Source organism: Uloborus diversus, chromosome 9 (genome assembly GCF_026930045.1).
Source record: "Uloborus diversus isolate 005 chromosome 9, Udiv.v.3.1, whole genome shotgun sequence".
NCBI lineage: Eukaryota > Metazoa > Arthropoda > Arachnida > Araneae > Uloboridae > Uloborus > Uloborus diversus.
Window position 1 is genome coordinate 102,962,310 of NC_072739.1, and position 20,501 is coordinate 102,982,810.

At 33.6% G+C, this 20,501-nt stretch overlaps 1 protein-coding gene across 1 annotated transcript in view; it reads left to right on the forward strand.

The window, feature by feature from the left end:
* The first annotated feature begins 1,843 nt into the window (after positions 1 to 1,843).
* LOC129229560 (methylcrotonoyl-CoA carboxylase subunit alpha, mitochondrial-like) overlaps positions 1,844 to 20,501 on the forward strand; it is a 68,842-nt gene continuing 50,184 nt past the window's right edge. The window contains exons 1-5 of the mRNA XM_054863887.1: positions 1,844 to 1,951; positions 3,790 to 3,818; positions 6,791 to 6,933; positions 10,105 to 10,322; positions 18,453 to 18,600. Coding sequence (XP_054719862.1) covers positions 1,911 to 1,951; positions 3,790 to 3,818; positions 6,791 to 6,933; positions 10,105 to 10,322; positions 18,453 to 18,600 — 579 coding nt within the window. The 5' untranslated portion in view covers positions 1,844 to 1,910. The remainder of the gene's footprint in view (positions 1,952 to 3,789; positions 3,819 to 6,790; positions 6,934 to 10,104; positions 10,323 to 18,452; positions 18,601 to 20,501) is intronic.

Sequence of the window (20,501 nt, forward strand, 5' to 3'; positions counted from 1 at the left end):
CCTGTCATAGCCATTCTGTGTGAACACAGTGCAGAAAAGCTTCCATCTTTGAAAAAATAGCTCTTCAACTTAAGAATAGGAATTACAATTCACAACATACTTGCAATCCAGTAGATTTGTGATTCTTGAAAGCAGACTTTGTATCAACTTTATTTCTGTTTAGGAGGTATTCATAAATGCTTATCATTGAAATCACGGTAATGATCGACAAACGAATAAGACTCGTTTTTTTTTTTTTTTTTTTTTCCCTTATTTCTGTATTTAAAGGATCAGGAAAATCAGATCCGTTGATCGACAATTTTTGAGAGTAGCAAAGCCTATTATACTCATTTCATGCATTAAAATACGCAAAAGACATGATTCTACCTAGAACTGAAAGAAAACAAAATTGCCTGAACACTGTAAACATCAATCGTTAGCAATAGATTCGCCATCCATCTACTAAAGGATCGGTAAGGTCACAGCCATTGAAAGATAATTTTTAACAATAACTAAGTTTGTCATTCTCATTTAATGCATTGAAATACGCAGAAGACATTATTCTGCTTTTTAAAGAAGAACAACAAAATCGCTTTCGCTATGAACCCCTATCTCTAGCAATGGAGATTGGCGCTTAACCGGAAATAAGACTCGCTACTTCCGGTCTACGTCAGTGGTTTGTTTGTTTATTTAGGATATTTGGTGAATATGGAAAATTCACTCACACCTAATTGTCGTGCTACCTTCGACGCATTTTATAGTTGTTCAAGCACATAATCTTTAGCTTTTCTTTAATTGTCAGAAACTTTCTCTTTTTCCTTCTATCATCACAAACTTTAAATGAAACAGCGCTCTTTTAGATGTCATTATATTTCATCAACTTTTCCATATAGAATGAAAAAAATAAATAGAAAATGAGGAGTAGAGTTATTTGTATAAGCGATGTTCAGTAGTACGGTGTGAGAACTTCCGCTCTCAGTGAGGCTAAAGGGACGGATACCTACACACCGCGATTCCCTTCGGGAAATTTTCGCAATTCTGAGGAAAAAATCGCGTTATAGCCATTTTGCGCACGTCGGATCGCGTTGTAGCGGGAGTCGACTATATTACCAAAAAATCAATGGCGAGCCAAGCAAACTAAGATCCAAAAACCTAGTACAAATTGCAAAACTTTCAGGTATGAGTAAAACCTTCCTTATTAGAAAAAATTAAGTTGAATAACTCTGAAAATCTGCCCCCTTAATCTGCTATATAAACAAACATTCTTCTAAAAATAATTATGATTTTCCGTATATTAGTATATATAAAAAAACTGTAATGAATTTTCTTGTAGTCTTTGTGAGCTGGGACGGATTATGGACGCTGACCATTTCGTCATTTGCCCTGCTCTTTCCAAACGCTCCCTTGTGGACCGATACTGGGAGTTCAAGGGCCTTTTGGATTCATAGATTTTTGCTGAAGTTACTTTTTTATTATTTTATTTTTTTGTATTTTTGTCCTCCACTTGTTTATATCCTTAATCCAGTTGTATCCGTAGTTGCCTTAAAATCTTGCCATTACAAATAATTTTTTTAAAAAGAGATACTGCATTTTCAGTTATAAATCTTCTTTCAATTCAATAAATGAACCCCCATGGGCCAATTTCCACATGGACGAATCCATGGGGAAAATCTTTAACCATGGCGAAAATTCAGTGAGGGTCATGCTTTAATCCTAAAACTCGCCAAAAAAGCGTTATTGCCTTTTTCGCCATAGATTAGCGCAAAACTCTATTTTACGATAACCATTTCAACCAATAAAAATCGTCTCGTAATATCCTACGTTGGGATCCGTTTTTATACCAGCCTGCCGTGAACTTCCTAGTCAAAATTGCCAAGGATTTTGCTCTTATTAACGTCTTTATATTTGTAAACAAAAACAAACGTAGCAAGATGTTCAAACCTCGGTTAAGATATGATAAAGCCTTTTTAAAGTAAGAAACTTAAATAATGATCTTTTAACTTCAAATTGCGATAAGCATGAAAAAATTGATCTTTGTCTTCATTCAATTTGTTTCGTGTATTTGTTCCTATTTGCAGGAATCTTATTCTTTCATTGACTTACTTTAGGCATAAAATGAAACTTTATAATTTATTAGTGAAAATATAACTAACACTTCTGGGCATTTTTGTATCGAAATCTGACATGGCTAAAATAACAGTCTACTTTGTAACCAGAAGTATTTCACGTCTTGAAAAAAGGAAATTTTTCTTCTCGTTCTCACAAAGGCGCAATCTTCCATTTTCGTGTTTGATTCACGCTGACTTTGATATCTTCTATCACCTCTGAAGTTTATGCCCATGAGTTTTAAACAGGGCTGCGGAGTCGAAAGAAAATTAGCCGACTCCGACTCCAGGATTTTCAAACGTACGACTCTGACTCCAACTCCGTCTCCGGCTTTATTATTATTATTTTTTTTTCAACCCCCCCCCCCCTTTCATGGGAAGGGGGAATAACTCCTAAACAGAGATTGAAATATCAATTCCTTTTTATGAAATTTTCGCTTTGCATTTTATTGTAAACCTAAGATGCATACAACGTTAGAAATTCATTTGAAAATCAAATTATTCAATAGTTGCGATTTCTAAAGTAAGATTACTCAAAAATCTAATTTTTAAAAAAACTTAAAAGAATTAATTTGCACCCTAGTAATGTTTAACAAATAGATGTTGATCAAATCCTGTGCTTTCAATTTTTAAAAGCACAGAGAAGAGTGAGAGGAGAATTTTTTTTTTTGAAATAAAAAAAGTTTTCTTGAGGGGGCAGTTCCCCCCCCCCCCCTGCTCTCGGGCGACACTCATCTGGTGGATGACAACTCAAGTTAATTTCAGAGTTTATAAAAACTGAAATACTTGAATTCTGAAAAAAATCCTCAATAAATCTTAAATTTCATCTTAAAAAATTTCAACAGAAATATTGCACTCTATTGCAGAGAGAGGTCGGGTACATGTACGTCTGGAGTAAATTTTACACAAAATGCGGCGGCATACAACTTTGTACAAATAGCTTTTACTACTCCTTCATTTCTTGGTTCAATTTTTAATTTTATTGGATTAACTACAATTATTAAGTGTTGTAACTGATAAATCATGTACTAAATTTATTTTGTTCTTTTTAGTGTAAACCAAGCTTTTTTCGATAAAATCTTCAGATTAAAAAAAATCCATTTATACTTTATCGGATCTTTTGGATTTGCACTTTCGTGCCAACGCTTATTTAAATTTACCAAGCACCCTCAAAAGTTTCCTAACTTGCTCAAGCAATACATACATTCTTTTTACTATTTCATAACTGAAATGGAGGTAAAAAATATCACTATTATTTAAAAGTGATTACTTAGAAAATGTTAGGTAATGAAACTGTTTGTTGACAGTTGCTATCAGTTAAACAAAGTTAGAAAATAAGCAAACTGGGAGATGGCGTAGGTAGCTGTAACAGAAAGTTCGGCGAATAGCTGGTTATCACAATGAGTTATTTTCTTATTAGTAGGCCTTTATACATGTAATCAAATTAATTGGTAGTCATTTTTTTTTTTTTTAATGCAAGGATAGTCAGTGGAAAATAAAGCAAAAAAAGATACCCAGAGTCAGCATGTGTGTTTTCGAATGACTCCGACTCCTTTACCCCAAAATCAGTTTGACTCTGATTCCTTTACCCCAAAATCAGTTCCATTCCTACTCCACAGCCCTGGTTTTAAAGCAGCTTGTATACATGTTTCTCAATACTTAGTTATGTTTTGCTTTTGATATTGTATCTTTTCTTCACTTTCAGAAGACTGAATTGCAGTCATGCTGTATCAGGTTAGTAACCAATAAAATTACATTTATGACTCCTGTTGCTGTTCATTGAATTTTATCTTTATATTGAAATCTCTCAGAAAATACTCATTTAAAAATAAAACTTACTATTATATTGATTCAAAAGTTTTTTTTTTAAATGTTTCGTCCTTTGTTTGTGTAACGATGCATTCAACTCTCAAATCAGCCAGCCTGAATGCCACCAGTGATGTAAAATGCTCATATAGGGAGAGATTTAAAACAATGAAATGTATAGTAAGATGTTGAGTATAAATTAAAAATGGCAATGACATTATGAATGTTAAATTGGATGAATTAACTTTCAGAAGTCTTTATTTCGATTATTATTGATTTGAATTCAGAGGTGCTCACCTAGGGGAGTCATGGGGCAAACTGTGCCATTGAAATATTTAGAGGATAAGAGGTGTTTTAAATGTGCCCTTGCTCTTGGGGTGGCACCCATATTAAATAAATATGTGAATCACAAGGTCTGTCATAACTATTTACATACCGTGATTAGTTGTAGCCATATGATATGACAGCTTGTATTCTTGTACGCTTACTTTTTTGAAATATTTTTTGTTGCTTTATTTTCAAGATTTATCACACTATTTAAAATTTATTGGCACCTATTTGTATGGATATGCTTGGGAGGAATGTTTATTTGCTCCAGACGCACATGTACCCATCCTCTTCCAGCAACATAATGCCCTATTTTTATTGAAATTTATGGAAAAAATATAATTTAAGGTTTATCGGGAAAAAATTTCAGAATAAAAGTATTTATATATATTTTTTTTACAAGCTTTAAAATTAACTTGGAGTGCCTCACACCCCTGAGATGAGTGTCTTCCGGGAGCTTTGCAAAAAAGCTTCTTTCTCTAAAGTTACAGCTTACAAAAATTGAATTCACATGATTTTATCTACATTAATTTGTTAAACATTAAAAGGAGAGCAAATTAATCCATCTTATTCTTTCAAAAAATGGGTGTTTTGAGTAATCTCACTTAAAAAAATCATCTACTGGAAAATTTGATTTTTAAGTCAAATGTCCAATGTTGGGTTTGCGATAAAACATGATGCAAAAATTTCATAAAAAGGAACTTATATTTCAATCACTGTTTTAGGTTTTTTTCCCTTTCTCATGAGGGGAAAATTAAAAAAAAAAAAAAAATAAAAACCCAGTGTCGGAGTCGGACCTTTTAAAATCCTGGAGTCGAAGTCGGCCATTTTCCCTTTGACTCTGAAGCCCTGGAAAATAGTCTACATTAATAGATTGCTCAAAGCATTGAGTTCAAAGTAAGGGCAGTATCTTTCAGGATTGAAATACCATGCAAGTTTTTTCCCCTGGACTTTATGAGAAAGAAAAGCCTTTCACTATTTGTAAGCTCTTCAATGCAATATTAGAAGAATGAACGGTCTGCACTTCCGGTTCTTCATTGGCGGACAAAAAGTCCATAAGACCGGCTGTGGAAGGAGCAGTAGCATTTCTGTAACTGTTAACAATGTGGATTATCTTTTAAAAAAGCACAAATAAAACATATTGCTTTTTACAGCAGTTATATTCTCTGACTGCCATTTAACATTAAAATAATCATATAACGGTATCTTGTAATACAACAATTATTAATTATAAGGATGAAACCATGACATGACTTGCTTCTTTTTTATTCACATGTATTTTAAAAAGAGAAAGCATATGCACTTGACTTGAATTGAATAACAAACTGAAAAGCAAAGCCTAATCTCTTACCTTTTTGATGCATGAAAGAACAACTTATCATGCTGAATTATGACAGGAAAACATATCTGTCAACGAAAACGCCTTTCATTTGTTACAAGCAGGCCCTCAGGTTCCCGCTTAAAACAACATTTTCACCAGACCCAAGTTTAAGAACATGTGGTGTTGTCGGATCCCCCCCCACCCCACCACTCGCCTGATGGGTGTTTTACAGTTTCTGATGCGTGGGCCACAACATTAGATCAAGGACAAACATTAGCAGGGGACAATCGACCCTTTTACCTCCAGTGGAAGATACAAGAGAATGGTCTTGGGGGTCATGAACCCCTCCCCCTCGCTAAATCATCAACAACAGTATCCGTCTCCATTATGTTCAAACACTTTACGAATAAAATGTAAATGATTTCGGTAGTCTTTCAATTCATTAATTAGTTTTTAAAAAAAATATTTGAAAAACTGCTACTTCTGATTGCTTGTGAAATGAATTCCTAACATTTATGCCTTTATTCCTGGCTGATTCGGTGCTTTTTATTAACACATAAGCAGTTTCAGAAACTTTTCGGGCCCAAAACTATAAGTTTGTTCGGGGGAGAGGGTCATTTTTCAGTGTGACCCCCCCTAAAATAACAGTATGTATCCGCCCCCTGTTTACCCGTGAGGATGTTATTTTGTTTTCCCACTCTCCGTTTCTTCATATCGAAGCCATACCCTGGAGCTCAGGAAAGGAGGATGTTATTAGTAGACAATTGCTGGGAAAATCGCTGAAAACCTTTCTTTTTTGCAATTTTTTTTTGGAGTTCCCCAGCAGAACTAAGAGTTTTCTTGGGGGGGGGGGGCAGAAGGTCTCTGATTGGAGGCAATTGCCCCCTTTGCCTATGCCCTGGAGCTGCCACTGACTTCCTAACTTATGATCAGCTTCATTAACTGAAAAAAATGAATTTAGGTCTGATACTTTTTATCATACAAAACATGGGAGATCAAACAAATCTGACAGTTTTGGGATAATTATCACTAAGCACAAAAATTTATTGAAGGAAGCCAGTTATTTTGTCTTCTTTTCTTAGTTTTTATATTCCTCACTTCTCAAGCTGTTCATATTACGACAATATACTTGTTTCATGAAGAATAAAAACAACTATTTTGCTATTCATTTGTAATGTATAAATAGTTCGTTGAATCTATGCATGAATCACTCGATTGATTTGTTTCATTCATCTCTGTTCTTTTCTTTCAGCTGCTGTGACTCCTTTGAAGAAAATTCTTATTGCGAATAGAGGAGAAATTTCTTGCCGCATAATCAGAAGTGCGAAAAAGTTAGGAATACAAACCGTAGCTGTATACAGTGAAGTTGATAGAAATGCGCTGCATGTGTCAATGGTAAGTGTTTTGTTGCAATTATCTTCCTGTTCTGCTGACAATTAATGATATTTTTTGCCAATTAATAAATGAAACTTTCTATTAGTTGAAGTTTGATATCGAATGCCTGATTCCAACTTCACAACTGTCTAATAAAAATTTACTTCTAACTATGGCACATACAGTAGGGTAGTGCAAAATTTCGAAGGTGAAAATTTTATTGAGTCTTACCTACCCATTTGGTTTCAATACATTAGAAAATAACTGGGACGAAATTTTATAACATTTGAATAATATTAGAAGTAGCTCAAAGCAGACGAAGTATGCATCATTGCTGAATATAAGTGTATTGACAAAGAACCAAACTAATCACAAATATGATTACCTTTTCCATTAACAAAAGTTTTCGTTCGAAATTCATAGCGGGAAAAAAAACTTGATACATAAAAAAAGGGAAAAAATTGATGCATATTTCAGACGTTGGCGGATTTATGGGGAGCTCTACTGACAAGTCTCTGTATCTAGAGGTGCCCACCTGGGGGGGGGGGCTGTTTTGAGGGGTATTTTTTCTCATTTTGGGGAAGGACTTCATAATATTTAGGAGGTGCACCCTTGCTCTTGTAGAGAATAAGTACCCCTGCTGTATGCCTTCAGTTTGCTTGCCCAAAAGCGCACGAGAACTGGCCACTGAGCCTAGATTGCTTGCTTGAATGATATTTAGGGCTTGGGACACTCAACTTCTCTACTATTCAAAGTATAAGGATGATCACTACTTAGATTAAAATTTCTTTGTGAAACTGCATAGTTTTGATATGCCAAGTGAAATCAATCAAAGACTTTTTGTGTCATGTAATCTTGACTAAATTTTGCTACAACTTTGAAGTTCAGCATTCGTCTAAGATAAAATCATGGGGTTTTCTCACATTTTCCAGTAGTTATTCTTGCATTTTCTCCCTTTGTGGTCTTGGTTGTTAAGTGTTTTTTTGAAAATATTCTGTAATGTTTTTTTTTTTCAATACTTTATTACAAATAGATAACAAGTACAATGATTCCTCACCTTAGGAGTATTATAAGTCATTCAAGGTAAAAATGTCATCATTAACTTATTTAGTAGTTTTTAAGGTACAGATGTGATATACCTTCCCCCCCCCCCCCCCCCCCCATTTGGCGACATTCGATTTTTTGCACAAAATTGAAATATTTTTCTTGCCAATGAGGCGATAAATTTTTAAGCATGGCATCCCTGGTGAAACTAACCTGTGGTTGGCAACGCGAAGGCAAACTTGTTCGAACTTGTTTACTTGGGTTCTTTACTTGGTTTTACGCAGGAGAGATACGTGTTGTTTTGTGCAATATACCTTACAGAAATGCTTATTTTGTGTTAGTTTAGATTCAGTAGTTGTGTTTTGAAGTAAAAACATTAGAAAATGCCAGTTTCTTCAAACTTGAAGGTTAATTAAAAGTTAACTCCAACGTGGTGTGTATCTGTAACGTGCCATTGTCATATGATGTATTGTTTTAGACTGAGTGTGAATATTTATACCATATAAAAAGGTAAGTTCTTTATTTTAGAATTCAAAAAAAACTTCTCACTTCCAAAATTCTTCGTTTTTACAAATCCTTGAAGGGTTCTTGTAGTTTTTAACTTTATTTTTACTGTATGTAAATTAATTTTACAGAAATAGTACAGTTATTTTGTTCTAAAAGTTAATTCTTATCGATGCCACGAATTATTTAGACATTCTATTGTGCCTCCTTTAGGTACTGAATTTTATGTTAACAATTGAAAGTTCTTTCGGTTGTACTCTTAAAAATGCTGAATTTTATTAATAAATCTGCACAATAATGGTGCATATTTCACACTTAAAACTGTGTCATTATTGTACACTGAACGGAAGGAGCCACCCTTGGGTGTCTCCATGAAAATATACATAACTGTGACCATACTCCGACTGTAATGTATATTAACAGTCGGAGGGATAACGGACCGAGCGGAGCGAGGTCCTGGCGAGCCCTCGGTCTCATAGTACTTTCGTAATGAGACCGAGGCAGGGCCGGCGAGCCGAGGTCTCATTACGAAAGTACTATGAGACCGAGGGCTCGTATCCCGGAGAAATGATGAAAAAACAATTAATGCATTAATTTCGACTTGTAATTAATACAATAATTTATTTCATTGTATTTTAATATGTTTACAAAAAACCCCGGCCCTGTACATTTTTGAAGCATATATTCGTGATGTTTTTTGTTGTGCTTTTATGTTGTTTTTATATATATTGTGTTCTGAAGTGCTTTGATCATGTTTTTTTATCTGATTTTTTCCTGTTGGCGCTAAAAAAGCATCGCTAAGAACGATGTATGACATATGTCGTCATACTTCGTTTTCTTGGCAACGCTTTCTTGGCGCCAACAGGAAAAAGTCGCCAAGGGTGGGGTATATCACATCAGTTCCGTTTTTAAATATCCCTTATTATTATTGTTACTGCTGTTGTTACTATTTTCGTAAAAGGGAAAAAAAACAGTTTTCGCGAAATTTTTTGCAAATGTACAGATCCTAGGTTTTAAAAAGGTTGAGAGATGTTGCTCTATGCAGTTCTTAATCTTCAAATTCCATAATAAAGCTCTGAAATAAAATTGAAAATGTTCTTCTTTTGTACTCACATTCCACTACGGTCGCTTTTTTGCTCTAATAAAAAAGTGAAAAAAAAGCGTGATCCAACAGAATTTGCGATATTCGGCTTATTCTTTTTAGAAATCAAAGTTCAGATGATTAAATTACTATTTAATGCAACAATACTTAGTCTAAATAGGCGTTATTTTTTTCCAATAAATGTATTATTGGGGGTAGGGACTTGTACCATTTTAAAAATCAAATTCTCTCAGTAGTAAGTAAAATTCTATTTTTTTTTTAAATTTCAAATTGAATTTAGCATTTTGAATTTAATTTTCAACTGCAAATGATACACATTGATGTGTACAGACAAATATGTGAACATATTCATTAACTTTGCACATTTTAGCATTTTGCTAAAGCTTTTTTTTTTTTTTTTTCAGTTTTAGCTTTTTTTGTTTAAAATCTTTTAAACTTAGCTTAAACCCTGTCATAGCAGCTGCGAAAACCTCAGTCGCTATGTTTATGAATCATGTTCATATAAAAAATAATTTCTTTTTAATTTTTATTTCAATTTCTAGGCAGATGAGGCATACTGCTTAGGCCCTGCTGCAAGCAAAGAAAGCTATTTAAACCAATCAAAAATCATCTCTTTTGCTAAGGAAACTAACTCTCAAGCTGTACATCCAGGGTATGGATTTCTCTCAGAAAATGCTGAATTTGCTGATCGGTGTCAAAAAGCTGGCATAATATTTATTGGACCTCCTGCATCAGCTATAAGGGACATGGGGATCAAAAGGTATAGTTTGATAATGTCTCATACTTCTCACTATAATTTTTAAAATTATACTACTACTAGTAGAAATTAAACTGAAGTAAAAATTGACTAAATTTTATCAACATAATATTGCTGTTCTGAAAATTTTAATGTCTTGTTATGTAACAAGACTCTTTCAAAAGTTGTTTGCTGCTAAGTTAACCTTAGGACAAGAGAAATTTGAGCTTAATTACTATCTGCAGAATTTCTTAAATAAAATCCTGATTAATTGCTCAATAATTCTTGAATACAAATACAAATGTGACAACGAGCAACAGGCTAGGTTGGTCCTAGTCAATTTATTGGTCCCCAATGAAGATCAATGGGTCCCTTAAAGCTATCTACCCCCTTGTTCACTACAGTCTCTTTGGGTTAGCTGTTCCAAGTGCTTACTACCTTACTAAAGTAGTAATTTTTAATAATTACCAGGTTTGCGGTAGAGTTGAATAGCTTAAAACAACGATCCCTCAACCTGCTTCCGTGCAAAAATTTAATCCATTAGCGTTTTGATAAATTTAAACAACTGAATCATGTTCCCTCTGATTCTCCTTTTCCCCAGACTATACATATTAATCCGTTCAAGTCTGGTATTATCCCAGTAAGCAAAATACTTTGCCTCCATATTGCATAAAGGTTGATGTGCAAGAAAAATCATCTTGCATTAATGCTGCCTCAGTATTGTTATGTTACTCCATTTATGCTGTCAGCAGGCTGCCACAATATTGACTGACAACGTGTATGCAGCATAATATCAGGAAAATATCAAGGTAGGCTGCTTTTGTAATCCTGCTTACATATTGATATGACAGGATAATATCAATACGTTGTCATGACAGCATGAAATCAAGGTCTAGGCAAGATAATCCTGCACACATATTGATATGACAGAATAATATCAAGATGTTGTCATGACAGCATGAAATCAAGGTCTAGGCAAAATGATCTTGCTTTTGTAATCCTGCATACATATTGATATGACAGGAAAATGTCAGGATACATTGACATGACAGTATGAAATCAGTACGTTTGCAAGACGTTTTATCTATTTATTTTTATAATTTTAGCTTCTAACTCAAGAATTAAATTTCATTCTTTAATTTTTTCTGTTATTCTTCAATACTAATTAATTTTCTAGCCTAAGAATATTTTCTTAAAGCTGACATCTGATCGAATATTCATATAAAAAATATTAATAGTACTCCTAATTTAGTTTAAAAAATGAAAATTTCTTCTTTTTGCATAATACTTGACTTATTTTTTAAATTCATGCTTCTAATTGTATTATTAAGACATAAAATGCCTAATTAGGAAAAATTGCGGAAGTTTTTATAGCACATTAAAGAGTAAAGATAGCAATAAGTAAATAAATAAAATAAAGTACATTTCCAAGTGGATGTCAGCATTGAAAATATCCCCTGGCAAAACATTTGATTTTATCCTAAAGAATGACACAAATAATTATTGAAAAAACTAATCTTGCTCCGGAGATTGAAGTGATAATACAAAATTCTGGGCTGCATGTCCTTTGTTTCAAAGTCTAGGGACGAAAAACCTTTCTTTCGGCAATTTCTATCATTGATCAGTCATCGTCTGCAAAATGGCTTGTCTAATATTATATTAATAAACAAATGCAGTTATCAGTCATTCATAAGTTATTCCTAAAACAATAATATTCCACCCGAATAATTAAGCAACCAACTTAGCGAAGCATAAAGATCGCAAGCCACATGCAGCGTGGAGCTCCTGGACCGACTGTGGAACGTTGAAGGAGGAAAATAACGTGCCAGCAATACAAGGGTTTCTGGGTATAATGAACTGTGTGCATGCGCAACTCTCAACAAAGGTCCACCTGTTCTATTGTGTACTAATTGCCTTAACAGCAACAACATGAAATCAATACCATTTTGACTGCGACATTATGAAATCAATACCATCTTGATGGCGTCAACATATATGCAATGCTGATATTGTAAGGTAAAATCAATATTGGCATTTTAAGATGAATGCGATGTTGCATACATGTTGCTATTGCAATGTTGCTTTTTAATCTTTATGCAGTATGAAACACGTCAATATTGACACCGTCTGTATAATATCAAGATCTGTCAAGGTTGATGCAAGAAATTTTGCTAGTAGAGATAATCTAAATCTAAAAGTCCTCTTACTAGCCTAGTATCTTTGAACCCTTTCTAATAAAGAAATATCGTTCTTGAGATAAATAGATCGAAACGGAACAGCATACTTTAATTGAGGTCTTACCTAGAGCCCCTTGAAAATGACAGGCTGACTTATCCAACATTTTGGTTCCAAGACAAAATTGGATCCAACCTCGTTTCTTCTTCTTCTTCAGCACTACAGCCTAGGGCAGGCCAAGACCGTCTCAATCAGGTTCCTCCATCCCGCCCTGTCAGAAACAGATTTTCTCCATCCACTGAGGCCAACAGTTTTTAAGTCTTTTTCAGTACAATCGAGCTATCTGGTTGGTGGGCGGCCCCTCTTGCGCGCACCATCTGGAATTGTGGAGGTGACTTTATGGGTTGGGTCCCTACTACCTAGTCTAAAAAGGTGCCCCAGCCATCAGATGCGATTGGCTTTAATAAAGTGGATAATATCTGGCTGTTTATAGAATTTTTTATATATCTCAAAATTATAGAGAGTGCGCCATCTGTTGTTTTCCTGGGCAGCACCAAAAATTCTTCTTAAAATTTTCCTTTCAAAAACCATCAATCTCTCTTCTTCTGCTTTAGTTAAAGCCCAACACTCACTTCCATAACTTAGGACTGGTCTTAACAGGGTCTTGTATATGTTTATTTTTGTACTTTTGCAAAGAAGTTTACTTTTTAATTGGCTTTTCAAACCAAAGTAGCATTTGTTTGCCATAGTTAGGCGGCAATTGATTTCAACGCTAATATCATTGTTTCTAGTTGATGATAACTTGACTAAAGTTTCACTTAAGCTGAATCTAGAAAGATAACTTAGTTCACATCAGGATTGGCCAGATTGGACCCAATTGGGTTGGACCCAATGGGTTTTTTTGAAAAAACCCATTTAAAAAACCCATTATTTAGCCCACTTTTGGGTTTTTTAAAATTTTTTGAGAAGTTTTTTAAGAAAGTAATTAATTTAAATACTTTTACAATTTAAACTTCTAATTTTTTGTTCTTCACCACAGACAATGGACATAAAAAATGAATTTTGAACGTTAATAGTATTTCTTAACTCTTAACGGCATTAAAAATACTTCAAGGATTTAAAAAATATATATTTAACTTTTATCTTTAACTGGTCAATAAATAACTCAAATTATCTTGACTAAGTCCTGTCACGTCTGGTTTTCTCAATATTTGTAGATTGTACAGAGGAAACTACTCTAGCTAAAAGGCTTTCATGTGAATTATTTTCTGCAACCCGACACATCACAAATTTCGAATTAACAAGTTATATTTTTTTTAGAAATTAACAGGTTTTTACAAATGGTTGGACAGAAAACAGAATAGGATGTACAGTATTTTCATTATCTTACAAAAATGGTTAATATTTCTTAATCTGTACACAGAAATAGAGAAACAGGCAACATAAAATTCAAAGAAATGTCTTGATTAAGCTGGAATTCAGTAAATAGGGATTTAAACTACTTGAGGTTTTACAGTAGTTTTGCATAAAAAAATGAAATACAATAAAGTAAAATGCAAAAAAAAAAAAAAATAGTAGTAATTAAAAACGTACAATAGATTTTATCACTCAAGAAGTAATTTTGCCTTAACTGTTGGTAATCATGGAAACTAAAAAATCTGAAACTTCACCATTCTTGGGTTTCGTCGTCTTTCATACCCTTCTTCAGAAAACGCTGAATTTTAACTAGTTTTCCAGCTTTTTTTACCCCAAGACAATTCTTGTGCTTTGTTCATATACTTACGCTACAATATGCTACAAGTACCCTACATTTTCCCTAAAAAAAGACAAAAAAACCCACATTTCTTTTAAAAAACCCAGCTTTAGTTGGGTTTTTTTTTTGGTTTTATTTAAAAAAACCCAAAAAAACCCTGGGTCCATGGGCTTTTTTTTAAAAAAACCCGGGTTTTTGCCAACCCTGGTTCACATGCTCAACAAAAATGTATCGGAAACTGTTTACTGTAATAAAACTCATTTTCACACCTTATTTGTTTTTGATTCGTATTAGGGTGATTTGCCAGTGGTTGACCACCTGCCAGTAGTTGACCACTCGAGCACTAATATGTACAAAATAAGAATAAATAAGTAGGTATTTTTAATCTGTTTGCGGGAACTAATTTATAGCATCCCATGAAGTGTTCTCTTATAATTTATAGTTGTAACTAAAGTGTTGAATGGAGGTTAGGACAGTACAATTACAAAGACACATAAAAAAATTTCAATAAAATCACTTTTCTTACTAGTGAGAATTGTCGTGAGATAAAATGTTTAATCGTATTCCTCGATGTTAAATTTTATTCTTCAGGTTCATTTACTGATATATGCTGATCATACGTGTTTATGCGAAGTAAATTTTAAAAAAATGCAGCATTTTGCTAATCATTTATGTTGGGATTGAGGGGTAGTCAACTACTGGTTGTGTAAAATGCAATTAATGCCAGTAGTTGACCAGAACGGTGGTAATGAACCTATGTTGGTTTTAAAGCTCTTTTCTCAAAAACCAAAGTGATTACAAACATTTTTTAGCTTAAGATAAACTATAATTCTACTTTTGTTTAAAAAAAAAGGATTTTTGCAAGTAAATGACTATCCGCCTGTCCGCTGAACCAATAAAACCAAAATTTGTGTTACGGTTATTTGAATAGATGCTCTACTAATTGCGAAACTTTTAAACAACATAGTACCAACACAGATTTTGTTAAACTAAGCTAATTTTGGAAATTTCAAATTGCAACATCCACATTTTTCTTGTGCAAATTGATTCGCGTATTGAAAAACCTCAAATTGTGTTCTAACGAGTGGCGTGTGAAAAAAACTGCAAAGATGAAAATTGTTTATCCTAGTGACAGTATAAAAGACAAGCATTTTGCATAACTCATAGGGTAAGACAGTGATAGAAGCACCAACCACTAAACACCGCGTGCAAAGCTTAAGGAAAAATCTGTAAAATGCAGAGTGGAAAGCGTGTTTCTTCAGTCAGTGCTTAAATTTTCAAACAAACAATTTTCGTCACACGTCGAACGATAGAATGCCATTTCTGGCTCATCAATACACTGATCAATTTGCGCAAGGAAAAGTGTATGTCGTCATTTGAAAATTTTTGAGATTCTATCACTTTAACCATGGGCATGAGATTACTGCTTTGTTTAAAATCATCAATCTCAAATGCATTCCTTCAAATAACCGTTCTAAAATTTTGGATCGATAGGTCCAGCGAATAGGCCGCTAGGACTCCGTATATAAGGAAAATTACTTTTGGACACCCCTATAAACTATTAAACATTTTTCATTTAAGTATTACTTAACAGTATTGTTATATTTAGGCATTATTCTGGCAGCTATGCTAACTAGATTCGGGTCGATGGTAACGTTTGGATCCTGTGGCAACTTACATGATGGTGACGTCATATCTGCTTGGAGTGACTGCTATGGATTTCGCGAGAAATTAAAGAGATATCGCTGAGTTGGCATCATTTTTGGCAACTTATTTTTGTCCCCAAACTTGGCGAGAAATTGCTAAATGTCACAAAATTTGGCAACTTTTTAAAATTTAACAGATCATTGCTGGCAGATTTTAAGAGTATATGCAAGTGTTGATTTTTTTAGCTATTGGTTTTAATTTATTTTGCGGATTATCCACTTCAAATAATTGGGAGTTTACTGTACTTAAACTGATCACTCATAATATCAATGCATTATTTTTACTAAATATTTAAGCATTATACGAGCAGTCTAGGATGGCTAGATTCTCCGCCTGAGGTACCTTCGGCATCTCATATATCAATGACCTCATATGCATTTGTAGTCTATATACTTGGCAAGAAATTGAAGATGTAATATAAAGTTGGCACCATTTTTTGGCAACTTATTTTTTGGCACCAAATGTCACAAAATTACAAAATTTTCACGATATTTTAACCTATTATTCATCACTGTCATGTAACCATCATCAAAGTCATGTGACATCTGTGATGATGTCATTCACCCACCAACCAATCAGGGGCGACCTTTAAGGGAACATAAGTATATAAAGGCATGCATCCAGTCCAATATTAATATTGTAAATTTCATATTTTACATTGTTTAAAAAGTGGTCAACTACTAGCAGACGCTGGTCAACTACTGGAAGTGAGTGGTAAACTACTGGCAAAATCTCCCTTTTTAACTTCTATTCGAAATAACTTGAAAAATAGTAAGTAAAACAGAAAAATGATTAGTAACCATTGATCCTGATAGTTTTATAGACACATAAAAACATTTTCAATTTTTTGCCAGTTTTTTTCCTGTGAAATTAAATAGAACTTGTAGAAATTTCCACTAAATGGTCAACTACTGGCAAATCACCCTAATTAAATCGTCTTCATCTACAGAATAAAATAATCAACCATCAATCAGGCGACACATCTAAAGCTTGGACACCAGTTTTCTGCAATGAGGCTTTTGTACAATTACTATTTTTTTCACCCAACAATTTTGGAACCAAAATGTCGGATAAGTCAGCCCCTTATATAGGAGCCTTAGTCTTACCAAACTTCTATACAAAGGAGACATTCTCAACTTTTTGAATCTTTAGTTACTCAGTGACATGAAATTGAGCAAAAATTATTTAAATCTACGAAAGGAATTTCTTGATATTTGAATTTACCAGCATTTTGCAAAACTGGTGTTAGGTCTCAGAGTCTGTAAATTTATTTTCAAATTAATAGGGTTCGTATGGGTCATGGAAATCCTAGAAAGTCATGGGGGGAAAAATAGCACAGTTCAGACCTGAAAAAGTCATGGAAAATTAATATTTTTGTTAAAAGTCATGGAAATTGATTTAAAGTCATGGAAAAATGTCCTGGGCAAAGAGAAAGTAAAAGCAGTTACATTAGAAATCTTGAGTGATTAACCAGTATTGAATATGAAAACTGGAAAATTGAACAATCCCAAAAACAAATCTGAATTTTTAAATCCCATTGTATCCACTTATGAAGCAGGTGCTCACCTTCTTTTGTAATGTGATTTTACTGCTTGGACATCACTAAATTTGAATTCACGGTTATTTGCACTTTGTCGTATGTTTTATATTCTGTAGTAGCGGACTTACACATTCTTGATTTTGGCATGCTCACTCAAAAAGCTTGCTTCAATGGCATCTGAGTTCATTTCAAACTTGTAAAAGCTTGATTATTAAATTTATTTGAATTCGTTGAAAGTTTTAGAAAATAAAGATGATAATTCAGCTGATAGAATACAGAAATAGGGGAATCCTGGTACTCTAAAACATTAGTGCCTAACATACGGCCCATGAAACTGATCCATGTAGCCTGGTGTTATGTTTAATGTTAGGAATCAAACACTATGTTCTTTAATTTCCAAAACCCTTTTATTTATATGCATTTGAAAATGTGTAAATAAATATATTTGAGTAGGAAGAGATGTATTCACTACTGAATGGTTTTTCATTATTATCTGGTTTAGAAAAATTAATTTAAGGAATACTGTGGTTAAGAACCAAATTACTTTCAAGTTACATGGGTGATTAGATGTCCTATTGGCACCAAAAAGCAATGTTTTTTGAAGCAAATTTATTGAAACAGTAATGACTCATTCAACCTTTGTCTCATTCATTATCATTTTATCCCATTTATTTAGTATTTATTAGACATTTAAGCATCAGTAAATTGCATTCACTGTATTTTTATCTTGCTTAAATTTATATGATAAAAATAGTTTAGTTTTTGCAGTGTACACTGATATTTTTTCAATTACAAGAAGTGCTTTGATGAGGTAGTAGCATTCACATAGAAGTTTTACTAATGCTCATTTCCAAAAATTGGCGTTGTTTGATAGTAAATAGCACTATTCCCTTCGTGTAACAAGGTCATGAATATTTTTATAAAGGCATGGAAATTTTTCATCTAATTAGAGTATGAACCCTGAATTTAATTTTTTCAGCACTTCAAAGTTTGTGATGTCTCAAGCTGGTGTACCCATCATCCATGGTTATCATGGAGAAGACCAGTCAAATGCTCGACTGAAAGAAGAAGCCAAAAACATTGGCTTCCCTGTCATGCTTAAAGCGGTTAGAGGTGGCGGTGGAAAGGTACAATATCTATATTTCTTATCATTTATTTCTTAGTTTGAGTGAGTTATTCAAAACTTGATTGTAGTACTTTACATCATGTACTAGTTTAAATTTTCTGAGTGATACCATGTATAAAGATCCCTACAGAAATTAGAAATGCCCAGCATAGTTTCAAATTTAAAAAAAAATTCAGTCTGGAACAGCACATTGTTATATGAGTTCTTTCCTTCTCTTGATACCTCTCTTTGATGTACTGTGTTGTCTTGGGGATGTCAAAGTTTCTTTAAGGGCAGATGAAAGGAATATGAGGTACAAGGTCAGTTTTTATCTTATAGCAGTACAGTGGAATCTCGATTTTACGTTGTCTGTTTCATATGTTATCCCGCTTCCGATGTCTGTAGGTCTCTGACAAAGGCTATACTGATAATGTTAAAATATTCTTGATTTTACATTACGTTTTTCGGAAAATCCGCTAAATACATTTTCTACAAATATATCCAAATGTTTTCATCTACAAGACTCACGCAAACATTTTTTTTAGGTTTCTGTTATTAAAGATAAATTTGTTTTATAGCTCTTTGAAGCTGCTTCTGCATTCTTTTTGTTCTTTTTAATTGTCCTTTGTCTTTGAGAGGGATTTTCTCTGATGGTCTAATCTTCCTTCATGACAATTGAGGACTAGAGCTGCTGACACTCTACTTAAAAATTTTACAGAAGTTGGTGACGCATGTATCATCTCATCACATCACGAATTCCTTCACTATCACATTTACTACCCGCTTGCAATGTTAATGATGAAGACGAAGAAGAAATAATCAAGCGAAAAAATAATCACAGCTGATCAAGCAATTCTAGGCATAAAAACTAAAAAACTATTTTTATTAATGAATGCCAACTAAGAAGCAAATTTGCCAAAAAAATTGTTAGAACAGATTATGCTATAAATAAAACTGTACTTAAAAACAAAAAGCAAGTAAAGATTTTACATTTTTCTTGCTACTTTATTGAATAAGAGTCAACTTTCGAACAATATGCTTAGATTTTTAGCATGGCAAGGACTTTATGTTTCCCTGTTGGGAAAGTTTTTTATCATTGGTACGACAGAAAATGTAAAATCGGAAGTGCACTGTATTTTCAAAAAATTAGGATGTCAGACTTCTATCCCTTCTTGCTGTAATGAGTGCTAAGCGTGCTTGGTAACTAAAAAATTGAGGTTTGGTACTTGACTTTTTGACCACATTACTCGGACAACTGCCTTGCATCCCATTGTCCTAGGTCAAGAAAATGGAGATTGGTACCATACCATAAAACTTACTCCACCAATTAATGGCAACGATTCAAAGTTTGTGTATTTTAATTGGACAAAAATGGAAGACAGGGATTGCCTGTAGCCCCCTCTATGTTGCCATGAATTTCAGTGATTGTCATGGCCTATAAGTGTATGCGAAACAAGTGCGGCCATGGTTTAAGAGAAATCTTTTAGACTATGCAGTAGGTCAAAGAGAAAATAGCCACCCAAATATTGGGAAAAAAATAAATTCAGTACAGATGCAATATAAACCTTTTAATATTGATATAGTAAAATCTGTAAAGTTGACCACCCTTGGATGTTCACTGCTTTTATCAGAGACAGAATTAATCTCATATCATTTGAATAAACCTCTATAAATTGATAACCTGCTTAAGTTGACCGCTAAAGTAATGCACCACTAGTGGTCAATTTACACAGATTTCACTGGACTCAGAAAAAAGTAGTACTATAACATACCCTGGCAACGAAGTGTTATAGGCTGGAATAAATGTAGTATGTATAAAGATATCCATACCTCATATAAGATATCCTTAAATATTCTGTATTTAAGTTTGTTTCTTGCAATGTTAAAATCCTGGTTGCAGAAACAGACAACGCTGCATCGCCC